Raw genomic sequence first — 27,390 nt, 5'->3', positions numbered from 1 at the left:
GATGTCAGATTCTCTTGAACTGGAGCTACAGACAGTTGTGAGCTGCCATGTGGGTGCTGGGAATTGAACCCAGGTCCTCTGGAGAAGCAGTCAGTGCTCTTAACCACTGAGCCATCTCACCAGCCCCCATGACTCAATTTTTAAGCTGTTCATTTCTTAAATTCATCTTTATCTCAAAGATAAGTAATGATAAGAAAATTACAGCCATATTAAAACTGATATACCACTATGCATCAATTCTAAATTGTATAATATAATGTTATTTACATTAGTCTACTTACAAATTGAATGTTATATTAAAATTAACATAAAATGTCTCAAAATAGTTAATTGTGTTTGTAATATCCTCCTCCCCTGCTATAGTTTAAAGATTATCAGGTAACTTTGTCTAATATAAACTGATATCTTGACTATAAATTTCTTTCAAGTTATCATATTTTCTTCATTATAGTGTGAGGTAGAGGTTGTTAGAATAAATAACAATGTTTAACATACAACATTCTTTTAAAGAATAACAAGGTGTTCTGTGATTTAATTTACATTAAGATATTTAGAGCTGGCAGGTTTCATATTTCAGATCAAATTAGTGAAGACAAATGGGATTAGGATCTGAATGAGAGCCCAAGACGGAGACTGCACTAATTCAATAAAGTGTTGTATTGCGATCCAAAGCACCACTACCTGCAACTATGAGTATTTCCCACCATCTCATGTCCTCCCTGTGAATGTCCTGGAATGAAATGTGGCAGAGATCTACAGTTCTTTCCCCATTAAAGGGATTGTAAAGAAGTATAAATTAGCAAGCCTGTAGGATACGATGTCCCATAACTCATTTTTGCCATAGGAAAGAGAAAGTCATTTATGAGGAATGAGAACTATAGCTCAGGCACACACATCCCCAAAGACTGTTTGATTGGGATGGGCTTCAGTGAAACACTCAGAATGTACCACAATTACATATAAGATATTTAAGAAAATATAATATGAAAGTGTGTAAATTTAATTAGTGACTTTTATTTGATCATTCAATGTATGTATATAATGTGTTTGAATCAAAATTTTCTCCTTTTCATTCCCCTGCAATTTCTCCCTACATCTTCTTTTCCTGAAAACTTAGTGTACACTTTTTTAAAAAAAACTCACTGACTTCCACTTAGTGCTGCCTGTTTATGAATGGATATAGGACAGCCTAGTAGAATATTTTTAGACTCTCAGGAGCTGTGTCCCTAAAAATAAAACAAAACTCTCTCTTCCTTCCCTAGCACACATCACTTGTCAATAGCTCTCCAGCTAGAGGTTGGGTCTCATAAGACCTCTTCCCCCACCAATGCTTAGACGTTTATTGACTAAATTCACTGCAAGTCTTGTATATGTACTCATAATCTCTACGTGTTCATATGTGAAGTGGTGCTGCCATATCTAACAAGTACCATTTCATTATAGATGTTTACTACCATTACAGTCTTTCTGCATGCTCTTCTATGTGATCCCTGAGTATTGCTATAAGAAGGTGTAATATAAATGTACCATAGTCTTTTATTTACTATACACTGACCAGTTGAGTCTTTGTATCAAAAGCCAGATACTTAAAAAGAACCATCACTAAAGAGAGTTAAGTGATGTAGTGATCTATTATTATAAAGATAATAATAGGATACAGTTTATTACTGTGTTCACTTAGCATAATATTAGTTTTCCCCATAAAATCTAAACAATCACAAGTTATTGGTACTGTAGTGGTGCTAGGTAAGAGTTACGACTTACATGGTTGCCTTTAAATCCAACTAGAATGTGCTTGGTTACTCACTAGCATTCATTTGTACCATTATTTGCTCCAGTGAATATAACAATGCTAGGCCAGATAGTACTGTAGCTTGTAAAGCATTGTAGCTTGAGTGACCAGCTCTTAGGGCTACACACAGGGTTTGAGCACAACATAGTAAGACTGAACTCACACATACTGTTCAAATCATGTCCTTTATTTCTTCTATTTTTCTGTTATAGTTCTAAGTCTACCTCTAAAGCTTCATTTCTATCTAGGTTATAATTTCTATTAGTTTCTAATTCCTTCTAAGTTCTAATTCTTCTCTTCTACATTCTTTCTCTATTTTAAATATGTATTTACAGGAAGCTCTTTGCAATACTAAACAAGTTACAAAGCTACCTCTGAAGGCCATAACACATTTCTTGAGTAAATGATTAGCGCAGAATAATTTACCCAAGAAATGCAAGACTTTAAGATTTCTGGTGTAAGATTGTGAATGGAGGGCAGAGGCACAGTGCCTGGTGAGAACAGTTACAGAGAGCTCTTCAGAGTCAGGTCTTTATCAGTCAGACTTTAGCAAGGGAAGAATTGACATAGTCTCTTAGATTGCTTTGTGATAATAATCTTGCTTAAACACCTGTGACTTTGTCCTTGTGCAGATCTGTAAAATTTTTACCTTCTGATCCAACATTCAGTCTAGTTTGAACTTACTCTGAGATAAAAATGATCTAATTGTGTGTCTTAGGCTGCGGAGATATTGTTTTCTATGTTAGTTTGAGTTAAGTTAAATAAACAAAGCAGGCTTTTAAGTGTCTTGCAAGTCTTTGTGGGACAATAGATCTAGTATATCCTAGTATATTTTCTATATATCAAAATTATAAGTTTAATGAGGAGTCATATTCCTGATTACTGAGAGATATATGTGACCATAAGGTTGAGATGACATCATGAGATTACATATTCACATCACCTGAGATTACACACTACAGTGCAAGTATAGGGAGACATGCTAGCTGTTTTTGTACATGTGAAAATACAGACAGCAGTACTAGTTTCCAGAGTCAGTGGTCCCATAAGCCTTGCTTGAATGGGATTCTCTTCCATCAGAGATTCATTTCTCTGGTGAGTTGACATCTGAACACTAGCTGTTATTGCTGTATACTCCCATGACCTCTGACAGTGGAGGTCCTAGGTGGGTGAGACTACTGTTTAACTTTCTTCCCTAGTACTGTGTTTTTTTTCCAAAGTTTATTAAATTATAAAAGTACTGCGTTTTTAACCTTCTAGCATTATAGCTAATAGGGATGACACTTCCATGTTGGTACTGGCTTGATTTCTTTGTTTTATGACTCAAGTGTAGGGTGTTTTCAGTAATAGGGTACCTGGAGTCTTCAGTACTAGGTTACCATCATCAAGTTCTGGAGGATAGGCAAGAACAATGGCAATAGCCAATCATGTTTTGGGGAGAGATCTGTGGGTCCCCACTGTCCAACAACTCAAAAGGAAGTAACCCATACTTGGTATGTGGCTTTGTATATGGTAATCTATGGTATCTGGGAGACACACTGTCTTCTTATATGGTAGCTCCATTTTAAACATTTTACAGATTTTAAGAGTTTGTTATTTCTCCCTATACTCTGACTATACTGCCCTTTCATTCCCTACCTCACTGAATTCTTTTTGTTCCATTATCCCCTGTCCCCCTTTATTCTATTCTCTCATTCCCTTGAATTTCCCTCATGGACCATTGCTGATTTCCTAACCTCTGTGGGTACTATAGTTCAAACACATATATCTGAAGACTCAAGTCTGGCATTCACATAGAGAGTGTTTATCTGTGTAGAGCCAGTTTATCTTGCTATTAACTTGCTATTAACTTAATTTAATCTGCTTCTCTTTATCTACCTTTTGCCTCAGGGCTTATTACCTTTCTTACTTCTCTTCATCTTATTTCTGCTGCTTCTCTCTCTCTGGCTGGACGGTGTCTGCCTGACTTCTCGCCTCAGGCAGGTCCCTTGTTCTCTCCTCCTCCTTCTCTCATTCTTCCCTTCATTCCGGGATTTCTCCTTCTGTTGATTTTCTCTGCCTGCCAGCATCAGATATTTCTCTGCTGTCTATCTATTGGCCGTTTAGGTTCTTGTTAGACCTATCATGTGCGTTAGGCAGGCAAAGTCAAACAAATACAACACATTTTACATAATTAAGCAAATGCAGCATAAACAAAAGTCATACAGTTTTACACTGTTAAAGTAACATTCTGCAGCAAACACATCTTTACCTGGTTAAAATAAAATCTACAACAGGGTAATATAAAATTTTAAACATTTCATTTCTCTGATGGTTATGGATATTGAGTATTTTTAAAATATTCTTTAGCCACTTTTTCTCTTCTTTTGCAAACTTTAGTTTCATAAACCAATTTATGAACCAGTTTTAAGTTTAATTGTTTGCTTTCTTGGTGTTCCGTTTTAGGGGTGACACCTTGCATATTCTGTACACTAACTGTCTTTCAGATATATAGCAGTCAAAGATTTTTCCTATTCTGCAGGTGGCCTCTTCACTGGAATTATGGTGTCCTTGACTGTAAAGAAACTTTAGAGTCTCATGAAGTTTTGTGTTTCAATTGTTGATCCAAATGCTGATATGACTAGTGTCCTTTTCAAAAGTTCCTTTATCGTGCCTATAAGTTGAAACATATTTCCTTCTCCTCTAACAGATTCAGGATATCATGTCTTATGTTGAGGTCTTTTATCCATTTGTAATTGAGTTTTATACAGGGTGAGAAAAACATATCTAATTTTATTTTCTACATATAGTTATTCAATTTCACTAGAACCATTAGTATAATGTTGACTTTTCTCTAACATGTATTTTTTTCTTTGACAATGTCACCTGTCAATAGAACCCTAATATTTTATCTGGGTCCTCAGTTCTATTCAATCGATTCATTGTTTGTTTCTATGTTAGCTATATGCTGGATTTTTTTATTATACTTGTGGTATAATTTGAAATCATTTATATTGATAACTCCTAAAGTATTATTATCATTTATGATGTTTGGCTATCCTGGGTTATTGGTGGTCCCATGTAAACTTTAATTTTTTTTAAGTTTTGATGAAGAATTTTCTTGGAATATCAATGGGAACTTTATTGAACCTGTAAGTTATTTTTGGTAAGATAAATGGTTTCATGAAATTACTTCTATCAACTCATGAACTTTAGTGCTCTTTCCATCTTCTGATATTTTATTTAACTTTTTAAATTGATTTTTTTATTGAAAATAGATTTTTAGAAGGTATATCCTGGTTGTGATTCCTCTCCCTCAACTTTTTCTAGTTCCTCCTCACTTCTCCATCCACCCAAATCCATATCCTTTCTTACTTTCTCTCATTATAAAATAAGGGGGCATTCAAAAGAAAAAGTAGAAGAAAAACAAACAAATGTAAATGAGACAAAACAAAGAAATGAACAAAAATCAAAGATTCAAAAAAAACCCAAAAAAATCTATATGTGTGTAAATGCAGAAGCACATATGTTTGAAAACATAGAAATCCATAAAAACACAAAATTGGAAACCATAATGTATCAACAAAAGGCCTATAAAGTTAAAATTTTAAAAAGAAAAAAGAAAGGAAAAAAATCCCTGACAAATCATTATGTGACAAGAAAACCTCTAAAATTACCATTGAATTCACTTTGTTTTGGCTACCTACTGCACTACATGGGGCCTGGCCTTAAGAGTGATTTGTATGCCCAGGAAGACTCCATTGGAGAAAACTATTTTTTTTTCATTATAAGTGTTATCAATTGATGATAGCTTCTGTGAGTTAAGGCTATGGGCTTGTGCCTACTTTCCCTCTCAACACTGGGACTCCTGACCTGTGCCCCAGTCTCTGTGACTTCATATGTGCCTTGTTTCCATGGGGTTTTCTACTCCCTCTGGCTCTTACAATATTTTTGCCTCCTCTTCCACAAGGTTCTCTGTGCTATGAGAGGAAAGAATTGATAATCATCCCACTTAGTATCTAGTGCTCCAATGCCTCTCATTCTTTTCACATTGTCCAGCTTTGAGTCTTGATATTTGCTTCCGTCTGCTGCAATGGAAGCTTCTTTGATGACAGCTGAGCAAGACACTGATCTATGATTATAGAAGAGATTCCTCAAAAGTCATTTTGTTATGTTCCTTTTGTGTAACAGTAGCCCCAAAAGTACCTGACCTATATAGTCTCAGAGTCGTAGCCACAGAAGCAGTGTCAGAGATGGGTTTCATCACAAGGAGAGGACCTTAGCCAATCAGAAATTGGTTGGTTCATTACACAAATTTCTTTCTTCAGTGTCTTAAAGTTTTCACTATCCAAGTACAGTTTCTCGATTAGAACTATTTTAGAAAATTTTAATTTGTGGGACCTATCATAAATGTTATTTCTCTGGTACTGGTTTTTGTGTGTTAACTTTGTATCCTACTACTCCGCTGAATGCATTTGTCAGTCTTCTGGTAGAGTCTTTAGGTGATTTTATGTATAGAGATAGATCATCTACAAATAAGGATACTTTAACCTCTTCCCTTTCCATTTGTATTTCCTTTATCTGCTTCTCTTGTCTTATTGCTGTAGTCAAGATCTCAAGTGATTATATTGAACATTAGTAGAGAGAGTGCACACTTCTACATTCTTCACAATTTTAGTGGAAATGCTTTGAAAATTTCTCCATTTAGTATAATGTTGGCTATGGAATTTTTGTATATTACCTTTATTATGTTTATCTAAGTCCCATATATCCATAGACTGTCCATGACTTTTATCATGAAAGGATGTTGAATTTTTTTGAAGACCTTATCTGTATTTAATGAGATCATATGACCTCTGCCCTCAAGTCAATCATTGTGTTGGGTTAAATTTATTAAATTATGTTGTGTGTAGATCCATCCATAGATCTCTGGAATAATTGTAGTGCTTTAGTATATAGCTTTTAAGAATTTATTTATAAAGTAAACCTTTCATATAATAAATTGACAGTTTCGGGCTGGGTGATGTTTTACCTGTGTTCTCAATTATACAACATAACAAAATATCTGACATTAGTGAACTTTTAAAGCATAGTCACTTGACAGGACTAAATATTAGATCACCATGGGAATGTAGTAGTTTAAGAATCAATTATATATGTATTTATGATCAAATTATAGTAATATACATGTTCATTGTTTTATTTATGTAGTCTCACAAGGATGCAATCAGAGAGTTGAACTTCTATCTGGACTTTCATATCCATTTTAACCTCCCTGTTATCAAGTGCTTGTTCATACTCATTGTAAGAGTTCTTGGTATAACAAGCTAATAAATTCCTTGCACTCTGGTTCCCAGAGAACAATGAAAGCTATTATAGACACAAATGACTGCAAACTTCAAACAGCCTGCATCTTTGAGATGCCACTATTAAAGAAAGTAATGGGAAATCTTTGATGTTATCAGATGTGATGGAAACCACTCATTTGTATTTGTATAAATTCTGTAGCACTCCCCTAACCACTAAATAACCTGAAACCAATTTCAAGTTCCCAAGGCTCTTCGAAACAGTCTTCCTTGGAAGTAATGCTGATGGTATTTCAGATTTCGAGACGGCTTGTTTCTTGCATCCCGGGACTTCAAGAAGATCTGAAATCCGTCTTTCAAAGAGAAAAGAGATTACTTATATTTCATTGAAGTCACTAGGCTCTTGCTTGATGAGCAAAATGTCACAAAATAAAATTACCTACAGCAATGAAAAAAAAACTGTGCATAGCTATGTAGCTGCGAGCCTTAATAATCCAGAGGATTTCAGGGAATTCTTAGCTCTAAATATTTAAATACTCCATGCTGCACTCCTTTCCTATTCTGCCACTGACCAAATAGTGGAATGTAAACAGTGTGGGCCATGTAACCATGCAACTGTACACAATTGTAATTAGTTCATGTGATGCTGAATTGGGGCATCTGTAAAGCTGAAGACAGCCCTCTATGTGTGCTGGATTCCAGTGCCCACAGGGAGCCTGGGCTACATAATTCAGAACATTCATAGTGTGCATAGCTCCAGTAGCAGGAGAGTTGGTCTGTGGCTTCTTAAAAGGCTTTGGATTTTGTGGTTAGAAACATTCACAAACCTGTTCAGTCTCAAGGATATAGTGGACCCAGTGACGTTCCACCATCATTTAATTAGGTTGCCAGTAATTACTTCCAGCAAATGGAAAGGGAACGAAACCTGAGGTTGTTATCTCGGGACAAAACAATACATATTTATATGTGGTTTCAATATCCGTAGCTGTTCTGCATTTTTAGAAAGAATCATTCTAGTGAGAAGTAAATGCACACTGCAGGTTTATCAGCCCTTTGGTGACTGTAGATTGCCTGCAGCAACTTTAAAGTAAGAGTTTTCTTTCCAATAACTGGACTTCCATGTAAACGGGGCATGTTTGAGCAGCAAGACAGGTGAAAGCACTAAACATTAGAGGGTAAGGAGAAAAGGCAAGTGGGGTTGAGAATGGAGACTTTCTTTCTTTGACAGCAAAGATGTCTAGATATCAATGAGAAAACTGCAACGAGGGTGGAAACTGGACCCAAGGAAGATCCAGAAAATAGAAACATTTTTGCTTAAAATTCTTGCTATGAAAATTGTTGCATTTTTAGACATTTATGAGTGCAATTCTTTCTGTCTTTTTCACAGCTTGATGAAGGGTTGGACTATGTTATTTACTGGAAATTACCTTTTAAACTGACTATTAAATAAATACAAGAGGGTTAATAATCTTCAAACTTTAAAGTAATATTACAGTATAAATGTTTGACAATTGAGTTGTCCCTTCAGGACCTCGTTCTGCCCTGGATATGCTTTCATAGACTTTAGTATAATTCAGTTATGAGGAGATAAGGGCCTATGACTCAAACCCCATCAGTTCTTGATAGAACTTCATTTCTCTATAGTATGGTCCCTATCTCTGTTGGGTACCAATGAATTTCTCTGATTTCAATGAAATTATTTGAATACATCTTAGGTATTATTTGGGATCCCCCTTTCAAGGTCACCAGAAGCCATACCATTTCCTGAAACCCATTATAAAAATATTTTTAGGCATCATGATACTTCATAGATTTTTAAGCCCTAAACACATGTATAAAAGTATATAGATATTGTCTATCTCACACATGTATCCAATAGACCACTGCCTAAGTCATCTGTGTCAAATACCTCAATGATATACAATTCTTTCAGAAATAAATCCAAATTCTTAAGCATTGAGTACAAGAATTCTCCAATTTAGCATATTCTATTACTTAGCAGGCAGGCTTGTTAAAAGCCCATAGACGGGCAGTCGCTTCTCGAATGATTTCTGATGAATGAGTCTGGAGTAAGGTCTGAGAATTTGCATTTCCCACAGGTTTTCAAGTAATGCCAGGAATGCCATTCTGAGAGTCCCACTTTGGGAACCATTAGAATACAATTGTCCAAACTGGACCCTTTTTTTATCTCTATATATATTTCCTACCTCCATTCTCTATAGCCAGGGTTTGGTGGTCTTTTTGATTGCTAATTTTATGATTTCTTTATTGCTGCTTCCTAAATGTTCGGTACCTCTCACCGTATAGTGTAAACAGAGTAACTCCTTTGTGATCCTTCTTTGTAGACTGAGATTTTTGTTATTTACTTTCATCTCTTTACAACTTATTTGCTGAATTCAACATAATTAATAAGTACATTAATAAATGCACAATTATTAAATATATTAAAATGCTATTGTTCCATTGTTAATACAAGCCTGCTTATATATATATATATATTATATATATCATTGGATATTTATAGTTCATTAAGGTTGGTAACTAACTTATTCATTAGAATTCCACAAGTGCCTAATAAAATACTTTTAATATAACTGATACCTTGTAAAGTATCACTGACCAATGACTGAATTAATGGGCAAAATGTTAATAAACAAAAGCAATTCATTCTGTCATTCTTACTATGTCCAAAAGCTCATGGCTTTTTTTTTCTCCCTGTGGGTGTTGTGCTGTTGCTCTCAATGAACACTTCATTCTGGAAATGTGTGCATTCAATCTCCAAGTGAAGAGGCAGTTGCCCACTTATATCACTCAGTTAATCTCTCCTGGTCAGTGCAAAAAGACATTGCAGAATGAATCTCTGAAATCATCTTAAGACCTCAGATAAAAACCATTGAAATGGTAATCCTTGGTTCAATTTTTGTTACTCAAAATACAAAACTTGGAATTATTTTAACACTGTAGCTGAAGACGCTTCTTTGGGATTTCATCTACATTACAATTACTGATAAACATGTGAGCTTCCAAAGTATTGTACAGGAAAACTTTTTAAAAGTCATGTATTCTTTCATTTCACTGAGAGTATAATGTATTTCAATAAAAAATGATGTGCTATCATATTTAAAACATTACTGTTAAAGTGGTTTTTAAATGATCACCACCAACTTTACAGATTTAGGTTATTTTCTTTCCTTTCTTGAGGGACTAGGAAGACTCCATTGTGTAAAGCTGTTTACAACATCTGGGCATCTTAGTCCTAACCTATATAATTAAAGTAGAATCTTGAGGAAACATGAAAGCCAAGATGATATCATTTTAGTCTTTTAACAAAGAGATCAGCCAGGTAGGAGATGATTATTATTGAGTTAGATAAGAAGAAATGCTATTTTGTGGGGTTATAGATTCACACCACTTTCATCTTCAGATGAATATTGAAGACTTGAAATAGCAAACAAAAACTAAATATGTGGAGTACAGTAACTGTACTCCTTCTCACATGTAGCTTTCCATCTGGAATAGGGTGGAAGGCTGATAGAGCCTATATTACATTGCCACATTTCCTCAGAAAATGATCGGCTGGAGGCAATATCTGGGTGGTGATCGATGGCTTCAAATGGGATCACTTGTTTTCTGTGTTGTTGACAGGTAGGTCCTCTCTTGACTTGAACTTTTGTTTCTCTTGTCAGGTCTCATTGTGAGGGAAGTGAGCATTGAGATTTCACGCCAGCAAGTAGAGGAACTGTTTGGGCCCGAAGATTACTGGTGCCAGTGTGTGGCCTGGAGTTCAGCAGGCACTACGAAGAGTCGGAAGGCATATGTGCGCATTGCCTGTGAGTTTTGCATGTGGACATGCTTGGGTCCAAAATAATGGGAATGGTCTAAAGCTTAGACAGTGGTTGATCTGACATCAAAGAACTGTGGTCAGCATCCCCATTCCAAAACTGTCCATAGAGTTCTGCATTTGAAACATAGTTCCTCTGAAATCACCTCAATTTTTTTTTTCATTCAAAATACTGAGGAACTCATTAGATTTCCACTTGTTTTTAGATCTGGTGGCTGTCAGACTATGAGAAAATCAAGTGTTGTATTTTGTTTGTTTGTTTAATTGTTGAACAGTGTTTCTGTGGAAACTAGAAGTTTCCAGGCCAGGGTTCCATAGTTATGCTGAAGCTGTGCTAGTGCATTGGAACACACTACCAAAACGTTCATTTCTAAAATGTTGCAGTTCAGAAGAGAGGGTAAAGGTGTCTCTCAAACAAGGGTAATCAGTGAAAATTAAGGAATAAGTTTGTTTTACATAGTTACAGAGGTTTCATTTTAAACCTTCTTTGCAGAATTGATGTGCCAGTCTGGAGACTGGGTCCTTCCCTCCACAGAGCCCTTCTCACATGTAGCTTTCCATCTGGAATAGGGTGGAAGGCTGATAGAGCCTATATTACATTGCCACATTGACAGTCTTTCTAACGAATGAAGTAAACACTGAAATCCATGTTTTATTTCTTGTAAAACTGCATTTTACAAAATCATTGTAGCAGGATTAATAAAAAAAAATCAGAGCCAGATATTGGGGTTCAAACTGAAGGTCAGAAAATTAAAACAGCCGGCCACTGACTCTTACCTCTACCTCAGTCTGAAATGGCCATCCTGCCTCCAGGAATCTCAGAATGAGACTGAGACTGAGAGCTGCCTCCTCCCATTTTACATTCTTCTCTAGGGCTGGGATTAAGTGCGTCCACCACTACTGCCTCGTTTCTTGGAAAACTAGTGTGGCTACTGGGATTAAAGACATGTGTCACCACTGCCTGATCTATAAGGCTGACAAGTGGGGCCGTTTTACTCTCTGAAGTTCAGGCAAGCTTTATTTATTAATCCCTACAAATTATATTTTGTGGCAGACGTCAATGTCACACTAATGTGTCACAACATCTCTTCAGTACTGACTGATGTCAACACACTCACATCTGGCCTCCCTCCCTCTTGATCTAGATTGGTGATGCCTCCCAGTGAACTAGCATCCTTCTGTCCCCACTTTGGTCCTCTATGCAATCAGCGCAGCTTTCCTAAAATGCAGGCCTCACTTCACTCCTCAATTGTCAGATAAATGTGAAATTCTGTAGCAAAACAACAGAGACTAGGTGGCATAAAAATCAGATTTTTTTTGGTGTACTTTTGAAGATTAGAGATCCAAGATCAAAGTGTCAGCAGGCTTGATTTCTCCTTGAGCCTTCTCTATACTTTGCACACAGTTGCCTTCTTGTTGAATCCTCAGAGGACTCATGTGATCCTTCCCTGGGTCTCTTTATGTGTCTCATTTCTCTTTCTTAGGAGACGCAAGCCAGTTTAGATTATGACCCATCCAGGAAGCCTTATTTTAAATTAATCCCCTCTTTAAAAGCCTCGTTTTCCAAATGCCATCACATTCTAAGCTACTGAAAGTTGTGATCCAGTATATGAATTGGGCAGGGAGACACAGTTCAGTGTGTAACAACTACATGCGTGGTCCATCTTTGTTACCAAAGCCGCCAGCTGTGATCACTAGGCTCTCTAATGTTATTTGAGTCTGAACTATTTCCGTTTTCTTGCCCTTCAACTGTAATTCCTGCCTTTTTGTTTCAGCCTGTATTTACCTTGGCGATTCTTAAAGGCTAATTTCTTCAGCAAACATCTAATCAAGTTTTTTTTTTTTTCTGTCCTTGGACAGTTTTATACTTTGGGAGTAACCTAGTGAGACAAGGTAAACTCAAGATAAAATAAAGAATGAGCAGGTAGGGACAGGTGATGTGTGCTGTGAACTAAACCAAACAGGGCCAGAGGAGATGATGTGTTTGGGAGAAGGAGGTCATGTAAAACCAAACTCTGACTCCCTGCTCATCCTGGCAGCAGGAGGGAAGGAGTTATGTATAGAGAGCTGCAGCAGACAAGTACAAACACTGATATTCCTGAATGACAAGGGAAAATAAAGGCCTGGGAGTCAGGTGAAAGTGGGAAGGTGAAAAGTTAGGACTTGGTTGGTGTTGGACATTGAGGGTTTAGTATGGTTCAGAATTCCAGTAGAAGTCCACACACATTCGGAATCTCAGTAGAAGTAAACACACACACACACACACACACACACATGCTCCGTTCACAGACTCACTGACTGAACACTAGAGAGAAGCAATGCTGAAGGACATATCTAAAAGTAGGAGTCTTCTACTTGGGTCCTGTGTGGCTCTGACACAGAAGGGAGCAGTGAAGTGGCTGAGATCAGGATTCTACACCAAGTCAAACATAAAAATAATAAAGGCTTCTGTTGAGTGTCTGGATGTGGGTGTGAAAGGACAGATGAAACACTTTTAGTCACAAAATGTGACACTTTTGACAAGGTCTCATCCTTGCCCTCTCTCTGTTTCCAGCCTACTTTGTCTTTGTTGGCTTGTCTTTGTCTTTGTTGGCTTGTTTGTCTTTTTTTTTCCCCCCGCAGTATTCTGTTTCACAATAATGTGAGCCTTGCAGTGAAGAATTCTATTTTACATAACCTTGTGTCTTCAGGGCTTACAACAATGCCTAGGGTATGCTATATGTCTATATGTTTAGTAGATGTGTCTGACTGGAACTCCTGATGAGGAACTCTGTGTGGAGCTCCTGAAAACCCTGAAGATGAATATCCCTCTCTGAGTCTGAGTCTGAGTCTGTATAGGGATTTGTTTTATGTCCTAAGTGTTGTCCCCATTAAACAGCTATAATATGAGACACTCTTAAAGAATAGCTATTAACAACTGCTCTTTGGAACAGCATACAAAGGTTTTTACAGACGTTAGGCTGAGGATTGAATTAATCGGATTGGGCAAAGGGAGAAATTGCACTATTGGCAATACCACAGGAAGGCCTGGAACTGGAATGGCCCTTGAGACAAAGGAAACAAGGCACCTCTGTTTCTCCACATTGACTTGTCAAAGGATATGGATTCCCTCTTCACTTCCTCTTCCCACCAGCTTAGGGCTCTGACTGAAACAGCTTCTTCACCCAGTTCACAAAAAGGAAGGAGGGCTTCATCAGCAACACCACCTACAGATGGGATCAGGCTTGAAAGACACCCTGATGGAACATCCTCACACCCTCCACATGGGATTTAAATTAATTCAAAATTAGCTATTAATTATACTGAAAGGGGAAGTGTGGTGGAAGTTAGTCTTTACCCCACTCTTCTACATACTCGTGAGTACTAAGCACAGTAAATATTGAAAATTGCAGCCTAGACTTGATACTGAATGAATCCATAACTGTTTCAATTAATTATTCCAAAGGCTGCAGAGTTCCACACTATGGATTCTCATCTAGTAAGTTTTGTAGGTCCATAAATGATAAAAAGATTTTGTTTTCAATTTTATATAGAATTGTGGAAATTCTTATTTTTATTTTCTATATCAAAATTAGGTATGTATATGTAAAACCTCTCTTTATTTGCTATAATTTTTAAACCTCACTCTTTAACTCCTTGCTTTTAAAGACTTTGGTATTTTCAAATAATCAGAGGCCAAACTCTTCTCGGAAACTTCTCCTTCTGGTGATAATTCTCAAGAGTGGTTTGCCTATAATTTTGTAATTAATTGAACTCACACGTGTGGTCAAAGTATACCATCTCAATCATGACTATTTATTCACCTAAGTATTGAGCATGATGAAACGCAAAAAAAAGGACTTCACTTTCCCTCTGTCAAGGGTACCCTCTACCCAGATGACCTTTCCCAAGCAGCACATTTGTGGATTCTGAGTCTTCCCCACACCAAATGAGTTTTGAATTCAAATGTGCTTTGACTTGTGATTCTAGGTGGATATTCATAAATATATGAACATGGATATGCATAAATAACAATTCCAGCTTATAGTTGTCACAGTTGAACATCATCATAAGGCAAAGGTTAAATCAGTGTAAACAATAAGCTCTCCCCTGATTATAGTCATCCTTCTCCATCCTCTTTCATTAAAAATCTCTGTTTTAGAAATGTATGAAATGAGTGAACTATTAATGTTTATGACCAACAGTTCACATACCTAAACTCAACCAAATAAAAGCCTACTGACACAATCTGAACAAAGGAAAAATGAGAAATTGAAAAATAAATATTTAGCAAACTAGTTGTGAACATACCTTCCCTGATCATACTCCTTGCTTTATACTAGAGGTGTCAGTTTTCCCTGGTAGAAGTAACTTCCCCTGCAGAGGGAAATGTCCCAGAAAGCATCCAAGAGCATACTCCAGCAACCACCCTAAGGAGATGGTGTTTGTTTCCCACATGTTTCTATTTCAAAGAATAGAGAACCTCAAGTTATAAGTGAGGGAAGGAGAATCCAAGCATGCTCTTGAGCAGTGCTGTCAAGGGAAGATTTAGGATCAATATTGTTGCCGTTATAGATGCTACAGCAGTGGTAGTGATGGTGGTTGTTCTTTATTGTTGTGATTCGGGAAGAAGAGAAAGATGAAAAGAGCAACTATAAATGCAACAGTGAAAGGTACTTTCCTCCAGACTGGGCTGTATTCTCAAATCCTAGTTCCTTCACTGACAAGTAAGACATTGGTCTCATTATTTAACCTATCTGCGCCTTAATTTCATGAACTATGACATGAAAATGATAGTATACCTTGAGATTAAAGGAAATAAATTTTCCAAGCCTGTAGCAGAGTGCCAGGACACAAATCAAGTGCTCTGTGAATGAAAGCAGGTGCCCATTCTACCAGCTCCCACAATTCCAATAGCTCTATTTATTTGTTTTAAAACTTATACATGCAAAGTAAATTTTAAGAATGAAAAAATTCTCTCCTTTCACCACTTGATGTCTGTCTCAGGTGTCAGTCCAGAAGGGTGACATTGTCTCCTGATTCGCACAATGTGGGGCCAAAATTCCTCCCCATGCCTGAGGATAGAAGAGTGAGCCAAGTGGGAACTGCTCTCCTACAAATCTTGTGACAGTAGGATGTGTGTGCAAGGAGAATCCATCTTCCTAGAAAGGCAGAACAGACTACTGGGATTCCTCTTCAGTCACATGCAGTAGCCTCTAAGTCACATCACCTCACAGAGGCTACTGACAGCAGACAGGTGGTGTCAGGCAGTTCTTGGAAAGGATAGAGAAGAACCAAGGTGACCTTTCTGCCTTCTTCCCATAGCTCACTGGGCTTTTCCACGTTGTCAGAATTGTCTTTTGACCCTCTTGGAAGTTTGCACCAACCTTTCTCACATTTGTGGTTCCATAGCATTTAGTGCACTGTCTTCTAGGATACCTGTCTCTAATAGAAATGTGACACCATCTACAGCAGTCACCTAAACTCTACGAGTGTCTATGTTTTCAAAAGTAAATTAAATAAACTTTAATATATTTTGTTTAGTCTTATGTGTACAAGAACATTTCAACCATATAATGTACAGAAACACATATCATTGAAACACTTAACAACTTTTCATACTAATTTTTGGGATCTGTACTGTGCATACTCATAGGACCTCTCAATTAAGATTGCCCTTAGGATATATGGTCTAAAGTTCCACATGGCTAGTCAGGACATATAATCTATAGAATGACCATAATAATATTAATGGAAGTGTTACTAAAGCACTCACTGTGTGTGTATTGACTGTTCAGTCCTTACAAAGACTCTGTGATGAGGGAGATTATTATTCACACTTTATAGGTAAAGAAAACTTCAAGCAGAAAGTAAAAGTTGTACATGAACCAAATTTATGCTTTAATCAATACACTGAAAACAAATAAGAGAGGATGTGACAACATTGTGTTGTTTCTTTTGGTCTTGATTTTAGTTTTGGTCAGGTGGAGGACAGCAAGATTATCTTTTCCATTAGATGAATTCCTGGAAACCTCTTTTATTTACAGTATAAAAATATGAAGGGTCCATGGCTTCCTACATTTCTTCTCATTGTGAGGTACATATAACCACACCCATTTGTTCCCAAAAGGCAATAGCATCATTCTACAGAGAGGCAATTTACACAAGCCTTTCTTTCCCATCTCAAATATTATTCCCCCATTTGAAACCAGCTCTCCTGCTTCTTTCTGTTGTGTTTTTTATTGAAACTGCCTCCTCGCATGGTTCTATCAGGCCCCCAACCCTGCCATTTTAAGCACTTATTTTTCTTTATATGATTTTCTCCTTTCTTATTTACTTTCCTTTGTGTTGATTATCTACCGTAGAAGAATACACCCCCTCCAAAGTTCACGGATTTTTTTGCTTTGGTGTTGTAACCCCAATGCATAAAATCAGTTCCTTGCATGCATATGATTGTGGTAAAAAATGAAGATAACAAACAAATGAAAATTTTTTGCAAACTGATGGTGCAATGCTGTAATTATTTTTATGCACACTTAGTAAAACAAGTTTGGTTTCTAAGGAACTCAAGGATGTCTCTAGGAAAAGATTGCTTCTGTGCTTCCCCATAGGTCCCCATAAGCCCTCTCCTCTTGATTTCTTCCAGCTTTTAGGGACTTCAAGTACACATTTCTTGATTTGTTATATGCCCATAGTTTATATTGTACCCTCTTAGAATGTCAGATCCATGTAAACAAAGACGTGTTATTGTTTAATAATTAACCAAATATATCTAGAACAAAATATACCTGGAACAGTGTAGGTCTCAACACTGTCACAAAGGAGCTAATATATTAGCAGTTCTGTGTTCAGATATCCATACTTAAAGGTACATGTGATGTCATAAGCGGTCATGTTGCTTTGTGTGTTCATAAAAATGATATCTTAGACCCTTTCATGTTACAGACCAATATCCTATTTGCTTGTACTACTTAGCATAAAAAATATTAAACGATTTAACCTAATAATGTACTTCTTTAACTAGGCATTCTAAATGACATGGGCCATACCTTGAACTTAATACCTTCTACTGAACAACTTGGCAGAATATAGCAGATTTATCAATACCAAAATAAATAGCTTATTCACTAATGTGTATTTTTTAGTTTTGGGTCTAGTTCTTTTGGCAATCATTGAGCTCCCAGTGTCCTGTTATAAATGAAAGGGTCCGTATTTTGATTTCAAAGAGATTAACTACATAGTTTAGACATTGTTATATAAGGGAGGGATTTTTTAAACAACGTTAGTCTTGTTTTATTTATAATTCAATAGTTATGTAGCAGTAAACAGTTTACTGTGGTTTATATGGTAAGATTAAAAACTAGAGCCCACGGCTGATATATCTTTACAAATATGTGTGCTTTTGTTTATGGGCAAGAGCTCTCAAGTTTCATGATACCTCACAAATTTGTGGGCATTTATAAGCCACATTTATTATGGGAGACAGACAAGTAACTGATAGAAAGCTGTTTCATAGTTACATTTGGGGGAAAGTCATTCATCCCTGTGTTAGGTGGGGAGTGTAACCCACAGGACTAAAATTTGAAATTAAAGTATATTTTATGCTATATGAAAAGGGAAGTTTATGGCTTAAATGCTTAATTGCCAAAGTATTATGTGCAAGCATTACATTCTTCTTGTATTCAGCAAAGAAAGCTATCATGTTTTGGAATGTCAGGTTCCCCATCCATAAAGGTGGCATGTTTCTTATTATTTATCCCTAAGACATACCTTTAAAAATATTGAGATGACATCTAATCATTTTTTTCTGAAACTAAAGATGCAGTATGAATATAAAAGTATGGCTTGCATGGCTGTTGCTCTCTTCCCCTTCTTTGTAATGGATGTCATTTGGACTTCTAACTCTAAAGCATTTTTTTTTCTAAAACACCCTTAGGTAAGACTATCTGAATACAAATGTATTTGTCCTATAAATGCCTTAAAGTCAAGAAATAAGAAAGAATGGCTGGGGTGGTATAACTTTACTTCAGGGACTATACTCACTTGAGATTCATCAGTTTAAATGATCTCAGTGCAATGAAGGAGAGAGCAGGCCCTGGTACATTAAAGGCATTGCCATCAGGCCCTCCTGCTGATATGCTTACAGATGCTGGCCTAACCTCTATCCTCATGTGTGAATTATGATGTTGGAGAAGTTCTCATGGTCAATTCTTAAGAAGGACCAAAAACTTTAGCTCTGAAACAGCAAAATGAGATAGAGAGAGAGAGAGAGAAAGAGAGAGAGAGAGAGAGAGAGAGAGAGAGAGAGAGAGAGAGAACCTATTACCTTCTGTCATTCGTCTTACAATACTGTGCTGATAACCAATATCACTGCATCCTTACACTGTGTCTAACTGTGTTCTAGTCACTCTGATTCCCCAGGAATCCTATTACACAAACTTGTGGTCACCCATATTTTGTCAATAACAAACTGAAGGAGAAGAAAAATTAGGAAACTAGCCTGAGTGTCCTTTTTACTTGTTGATGGATCCAAAACTTAAGCAAAGTCTTCTTTCTTGCTGCAGTCTGTATCAATGCACACAGCTACAGTCAGATGAACAATTATTGACTTTATAGTCCATGATAGCCAATATGAGTAGTTGATTTTGTCTTCAATTTTCAATGAAATTGTATTTTCAATTATAAGCAATACGAGTTTAATATAGTATTTTTATGATTTTTTTTAAACATCACAGATCCGATAATCTGTTTCTGTGAGAAAAAGCCATGGTGAACTTTTCAGGCCCTAAGATATTAAGTCAGGCATTTTTCACTTTTACTAAGTGCCCAAAGCTCAGAAGATGAATCTAACTCTCCCCACATATGCTCTGTTGCTTGCTTCTCATCAGCTATTTCCTGTTAGCAGTCAAATTTTGTGGTTTAAGCATAAATTCTACTCTACTGGGACAACATGATTAGTCCCTTACATCATCATTGGAGGACAGGTGCTTTCTTTTCCTTGAAGAACACAAGTATTAATGTCTCATGTGACTGCAGAATTATTTTATTTGATAAAGGAGCACTTTGAAACTACAGTAAAACATTTTCTTTAATGAAAAGTGTATTCAGTGCCTCTGTCCATAACACTTGTAAAAGGAATTAGTTGAGGAGTAACACAGTAGAGCTACTGTGTTTAATTAGTGTGTGGTCAGATGTCTGGCAAAATTATTAAAAGTGGTCTGCAGAACATCACTACAATATAAATGTCTATGGAGTTTGGGGTTTATGTTAATCTAGAGCCATTTTGTTGAAATAAGCTTAGTTAGAAAGGTAAGCTAATGTCCGAAGTTCAACTTCTTGGTGAAAGTTAAATGAGTTAATGCTATGGCCATCATTCTGAACACTTATAGCTATACTGACTTGAGGAGGCAAGATAGATGGGTATTTAAGAGACAGCATCTAAGAAGAAATTTATAATGATGAAGAACCAAGAGATCAGAGATTATCACATAGAAGGAGTAAGGGAAAGGGATTTTCATCATTGGACTTAGATGAAAATTCAGAAGCCATTGCAACCACTAACGCAAAAGGAGATGTAGCCGCAAGTCAAAATATGCTCACAGCCACAAGCATCAGTGACAAAACTGTGGCCACTCATTAAAAACATCCGGAAGAATTGTTACCCTGCCAGCTCCTTCCTGATGACCAAATGAAACCTATCGCAAATCTTTGCCCTATAGACCTGTGTGATGTGCTTATGTCAGCATGGAGGGGCTACACCAACAGGAACCCCATCCCCAAATCCACATGTGGTATAACCTACTCAAGTGAATAGCTCGAACAAGTGAATTAACCTCTCAAGATCTCAGACACACAATACATAAAGTCAGTGAACTGTACTGTGGGAGTTGGGAGTTTTATGCCAAAAGAAAAATCCCCTTCCTGTCCTTCACATAAATTTAAAATGATTTGATTCTGATTAAAATATTAGGAACTGAATCATTACAAAATATCCTACCTCCCAAAATATCTTGGCTGTTTTTTGTTTCTGCTTCTAAAATACAAAAGTAGGATAACCATAGAGGAAAGTCTCAGGGGTTTCTGTAAGGCAGGAAGGAGAGCATAAGAAACACTAATTTTCAGCATTTTTAACATTGAATTAATTATAGTAATGATCTCAAAATAGCAGTAGAGGCCTATAGAGGGCCTGTAGAGGCCCTATAGAGGTCACATACAGTTTATCAAATATTAGATTTAACCCTCTAAATAATTTAAACCGCAATTAAATTTAGGGTGTGGTCCTCAGAGACAGCATTCCTTTATGTTTGACGTAACAGAGTTGGGCAGAAAGAGAAAAGGAGTGTTTTTGTTTCGTTTTCCTACTCAAGTCTGTTAATAATTTAGAGAAAAACAAAAGTGGCCCATGTGAATGATAAGTTTCAAGGAAAAGTATCTATGCCCAGTTTTCTGCTACTTGAGTTCTGTTCAAAGTCCTTATAGACATGGAAGATTCAAGTCCTCTGTTAGACATGGTCAGTCACCAGCCAATAAAGAAAGGAGCTCTACTGATGCTATGGAATCGACAGCAAGGGCTTATTTTTAAAGTAATTAGAGCCACTACTCAAAACCATGTCTCCTTCATTACCCTCTGCTTACCATTATAACTGTGGTATTTGGCACTGGGGCACACATGGTAGACCAACCAATTGATCATCAATCTGTGATTCTCAGATGTTCGTTGTTTGCCTATAACCTGACAGGTTTGTCAGAACCAGATTCTCACAGGCCAACCTGAATAGAAGAGGTATATATTATCAGCCATAGTTGGAAATCCTTGGACTTCACCTTGTGAAGTTCCCATCAATCATTAGTGAGTCCATAGTTGTAACAGCCTTGTCTTGCGTCAATCACATTTGAGTAATAGTGACGGTACCAAACGTTCACATACTGTGATAAAATTTTCTAATGTCATAGGAAAAGATGAGGTGTGGTGTTAATGTTTGCATGGGCACTTGGTTATATTCTAATGTGACATTAAGGATTTTATAGGTATCCCTGTAGTTTTTGTAGACCTAAAATAGCTCATTTTTAGAATATTCACATTTGTTCCAGCTGAACAAACTTAGGTAAGGGTCATGTAGTCAAGTGGTAAAGTCAAGACCTAAAACTACATTTGCCTACATAAACCCTGCTCTTCCTCCCAATTGCTTCCAGACCTATTCTACAATGTTCTACAAAAATCTCTCTCTGTTTCATGATCCACTGAGCATATGCTCACCTTCTTGTTATATACTCACATGCAAATACATGTATGTATGTATGTGTACAACATAACATGGTTCATGATGCGTATTGATAAATTCTTTTTATTCAATTTTACATTTTTGGTGCTGGTTTTTATTCCTCTGACAAGAATTTATTCCCGTTCAGAGGGTCATGACAGTGTTTAGTGTCATTATAAGTGTAAATTTCTCTCTAACAAAATACCCAAGTGAATATTAGATTAACTTTAAGTGGACCATCTTCAAGTACTAGTCAAAACCTTTACATTTTGACTATGTAGTACTGAATGTTCATTAATGCACCCCTATCCTACAGATCTATGGTTTCAGCAGTTGATGATATCCCTCTTTTTGTTATAATAGATAAGTAGACATTCAATACAACAGACAATAAGAAATAAACATTCTAGGGATTTACAAATGGAGAAGGAAATAAGTGTCTTAATCCCAAATAAAACTGGATTCCCAGGTAAGGTTTCATGGAAAAAAATAACCAAAAGCATGCAAATTACATGAGGCCTTTTTTGATAAATAAAGGCTGTAATAAAATTTAAAACCCAGCGATAAACGTGAAATTTCACAAGAAAAATATAGAATATTACATACTAGAGTTTATAGGTCATTAACATATGGTAAAACTGTATAAGAAAATGACATTTAAAAACGCACACCTGAGTCATTATATTCTAGGGTTTTCTTTATGTAATGGTTATAATTACATATTATAATATTTTGTGTTTTAAAATCTTCCAAACCATATTGGCATTCAATACATATTTTAATTTTCACATATCCTATGAGGTGTAAATAAAAACAAAGCACAACCAATATCAATAATGTAACATTTTCTTTATGTCTTATTCCATGCAAATTAGAAATCTGTATTCCAACTAGAAAAGTCTACTGAAGAATAAATCATTAGAGAATTTGTCAATTCTCAGAACCAGTCTATCCTAACACCTAAGCTTTGTTTTCTAAAACTATTCTTTCTCTAGTAAATCCTGAAAGACTGGACATTTTTAACAAAGGCAGACTGTTCTTTGAAGCTTGGAATTAAAAAGTATCCTCTGCAAAGGATACTTAGACACCTGCTTAAATATGGAGACCTTTTCACCTGTAGCTCTTCCTCACCCCATTCCGATATCAACAGGACAATCCGTGCATGAATGCTGGTACAGCTTATCATACTCAGAGCTGAGACCTGTCCAGCGTCAACTTTCATATCAGAATCTTTATACATGCACTGTCAGGCAATGGTGCCCGATGGCCATCACTGGGGGAGAGACCTATTGTTCTCTCTCTTATTAATTAAGCCATTGACATGATGAACATTCTTGTATGCTGTTTGAGTATGAATTTCCCATCTGTTATTCTCTAGTTTTGTCAAAGTAATTTGGGGTACACTGAAAATAACCAGAAATTCAATTTTCATCTGCTTTTGTATTGCATATTACTCTTAAAATTTTATATAAGACTGAAAACTTTACTTTTATGATTATAATATAATTACATCATTTCTCCCTTCCCTTTACTCCCTCTATACATTCTATATACTTTTCCTTTCTCTTTCAAATTGATGTCCTCTGTTTTCATTAATTGATGAGGCATGTGTGTGTGTGTGTTTGTGTGTGTGTGTGTGTATACATGTACATTTCTAAATGCAACCTCAGTCTGTGTGATGTTATTTTTATATATGTTTTCATGATGAGCATTTGTCTTGGAACAACCAGTTTGTGTGTTTTTCTCCGAGGAAGCCTATTTCTCCTATTCTCAGCATGCTTTAATAACCTGTAGTTTTCGCTGTGCAATGCTGAGGTCTCCTGGTCTCTCCCTTACCAACTTTAGCACTGTTTTTGTTGTTTTTGTTTTGTTTATGTGTAGCCAGTCATGTTGGTGAGACTTTATCAGTGGAATTTCTGATATTTTCGACACTGAACCCTCGCGAAGCCAGCCTTCTCCTCAGTATCTCTTATCTGTATAGACTGAAGTGTCCAAAATGAAAGACTAGTAAATTTCTATTCCAAGTGTTCAATATTTTTTATAATTATTTATTTATTTATTAAAAATTTCCACCTCTTCCCCACCTCCCTTTTCCCTCCCCCTCCTCTCCTCCCCCTCTCCACCACTCCCTCCCTCTCTAGTCTTAAGAGCAGTCAGGGTTCCCTGCCCCGTGGGAAGTCCAAGGTCCTCCCCTCTCCATACAGGTCTATAAAGGTGAGCATCCAAACAAACCAGGCTCCCACAAAGTCAATCCATGCAGTAGAATAAAAACCCAGTGCCGTTGTCCTTGGCTTCTCAGTCAGCCTTCATTGCCAGCCATGTTCAAAACATTAAGAAGATTTTGTGGGCTTAAAGTAATGTTATTTTAGAAATTAGAGATTTATGAGGAATCTAAACCCAACCATTATGACAAAGTAATTATTTAATAGCTACTGATAATTTAGACACATCTATGGTCTAGGTTTCCTATGCCAACCTTTTTCAATCAAGAAACAATGACCAGGGGCTGGAGAGATGGCTCAGAGGTTAAGAGCATTGCCTGCTCTTCTAAAGGTCCTGAGTTCAATTCCCAGCAACCACATGGTGGCTCACAACCATCTGTAATGGGGTCTGGTTCCCTCTTCTGGCCTGCAGGCATACACACAGACAGAGTATTGTATACATAATAAATAAATAAATAAATATTTTAAAAAAGAAACAATGACCAGAGTCATGTGCACTCATGTGGCAGAAATCTACGACGTCAAACTTTGTACTATATCACAGCAGAAATTACACCATGCTGCACTCAAACGCACTGTTCCATAATCATGAACAATGCAGTAGGTGCTCAGAATGCTCACTTCTCCAGGTATGCATACCTCCCAAACTAATGACTTCTTTTCATAACTTTGCCGCATTTTGCTGATGACATTTTGCCATCTCCGTAAATTTTAGTTACTGTAGTCTCTTCTGTCACCTTCCTCTTTGGGTTTCCTCCCACCTTCTCATTCTCTATGTGTCATTTTTCCTGGGAGTCCTTCTGCTTCAATATTTCTGCCCTGCCTTCTTTAGGCTGTGTTCTGTCCCCTGTCAGAAGCATTGATTTCTAGTGTGTCAGACACTGCTGAGACAGTCAAGCCCACTAAGTGTTTCTCAGGGAAGGAGATGATCACCACAGTGAACATTTGGCATTTTTTACATCCACTTACTTTGACATATCATGAGAGAAAGGTAATCCTAGAATATAGTAAGTAGAGATATGTGGTGACAATGAGCACAGTGCTATATAAAGAACAGTTTCACAAAGAAATGACAAAGTCCCTAAATTTAATAAGCCTGTGGATTATAAACTATAACCGAGACATATGGTATAATTCCGTTTGAGCATCATGTAGAAAGACTAAACTCAGTATGCAACAAGGGAACGTTATCTTCCCCACTTCCTAGTTCAGCTCAACACTTTGGATTTTGATACAATGCAGTAACACCAAATGAAGCAAGTCTTGCCTGCTGATGCTCTCCAAATACCCAAATCTCCTGCAGTATTAATCTATATACATTGAGGAATTTCTCTCCTCTCCTCTCCTCTCCTCTTCTCTCCTCTTCTCTCTTATTGTCAACTATCCACTAAGTCTGTGACCATCTTATCCCCACCACTCTACACAATCTGGTTCTTATCTCTGACTCCTCACTCCTCCTATAATCCATCTGTTATAGTAAGGGTAATATGGCAGATGATCTCAATTATTTGGTCTTGGAGCATTGGCCATTGCTTACATTAATTAACATGCCTCAGCTAATCTTTTAAATCTTGTTTCTGTTTCTGACACATCTTCACCTTAAGCATCAAATTTTACCATAAGCATGTAGTTTTAAATATCAATTATTAGTTCAGGTGAGATAGATCTCTTCAGAGTTATTTTATGCAAATAGGACACACCATATAGAGAATGTTTTATCCTATAAAAGTTATCCGCTACTATTTTTGCCTACCCTCAACCATGCTTACCAAAACCCTCACCTCAGTGCAGATTAAAAAAAAAGCAGTCGTTACTGTAACAAAGAGAATATTTTTATATTATTGTGGGGGCACAAATGTATAAGAAAGGATTAAAAGGAGTGTATGGTGGTGGCAAGATATATAAAAGCATAGGTTAGCACATTCCAATATAGCACCCATTATTTTTCTGTGAGTTTATGGATAACTTAATGAGCATATTATTCATTTGTGAAACAGAAATATAGTTGAGATATCTTTCAAGTAATGATGATCATTTGAATCCTAAATATTCATCTCAGCAATACACTCAATTTTGTGATAATCCTCTCATAGATGCCCCTCTGACAGCACTTCTCTCATCCTTTGGAGAGGCTCTTGTCTTACCTCAGTTCATATCCAGCCATCGTTTTCTTACAACCACTAGAATCTTGGAAGAATATCTTCTGTCAAGAAATGCATCAATATAACAAATATATACATAATTTTTCCCTCAGTGACTTTTTCTAGACAGCAGTTTCTAGAAGGAACTTACAAGAGCACATGTGTAGAGTCTGAATTTCCACCCTGTAATTCAGTAGGCTACCATGGTTTTTTTCAGATTCTTATACATTTTTCAAGGACATAGATGAAAGGACAGAGCATTCTTTTTTTTTATTGAAACCCACTGATTAAAGTTAAAATACTGTTGTATTGTAAAGAATTGAGATGTACTTTACAAAGTAAAATTTGAGAGGTTCTTAAGAAATGGCCTGAATATATTTTGCTTGAGAAAAATAGACAAAATTTATTTAGAGTTTAAAGCCAAACTATTAAAAAGAAAATTATCTCATTCAAGGATGTGTTAGTTACAGCTGTCTCCAACAATATGTACCTGTGATGTCTGTAAGATGATAGGTTGGTTTCTGACATTTTCATCTCTGTGTATTTTCCAAAGCTGCTTCATCTTGCTATAATAGCTCTAACCGTACAAGCACATAATTAGGTACTTGGCATGTTTGAGAAGAAATGAATACTTAATCTTCTCATTGAAAATGGCTACATGATTAGAAATTAAATTCTTTCTAGACTATTCTCAGTAACTAGCCTTTGTTTTCCCTTGTGTTTTTTTAAGACATTTCCAGAAGTCATATGCCATATTTATGGATCCTCAAAGGGTCCCATTTTCTAACCTCAGCAGAAACTCACTTTTGATATATGAATAAAAATATCTTGAAGTTACTATAACCATAATAACATCAATTGTAAGAAAA

The 27,390-nt window shown here is 36.5% G+C and overlaps 1 protein-coding gene across 2 annotated transcripts in view; it reads left to right on the top strand.

Annotated features, from left to right (window-relative positions):
• Positions 1 to 27,390, top strand: part of Unc5c (unc-5 netrin receptor C) — a 339,268-nt gene that overhangs the window by 220,346 nt on the left and 91,532 nt on the right. For both annotated transcript variants that reach the window (XM_048456914.3, XM_048456915.3), the window contains exon 3: positions 10,764 to 10,907. In XM_048456914.3, the coding sequence (XP_048312871.1) occupies positions 10,764 to 10,907 (144 nt within the window). The remainder of the gene's footprint in view (positions 1 to 10,763; positions 10,908 to 27,390) is intronic.

This window comes from Myodes glareolus, chromosome 17, assembly GCF_982192425.1.
Source record: "Myodes glareolus chromosome 17, mMyoGla1.1, whole genome shotgun sequence".
NCBI lineage: Eukaryota > Metazoa > Chordata > Mammalia > Rodentia > Cricetidae > Myodes > Myodes glareolus.
This window is presented reverse-complemented; position numbering and strand designations above follow the sequence as displayed.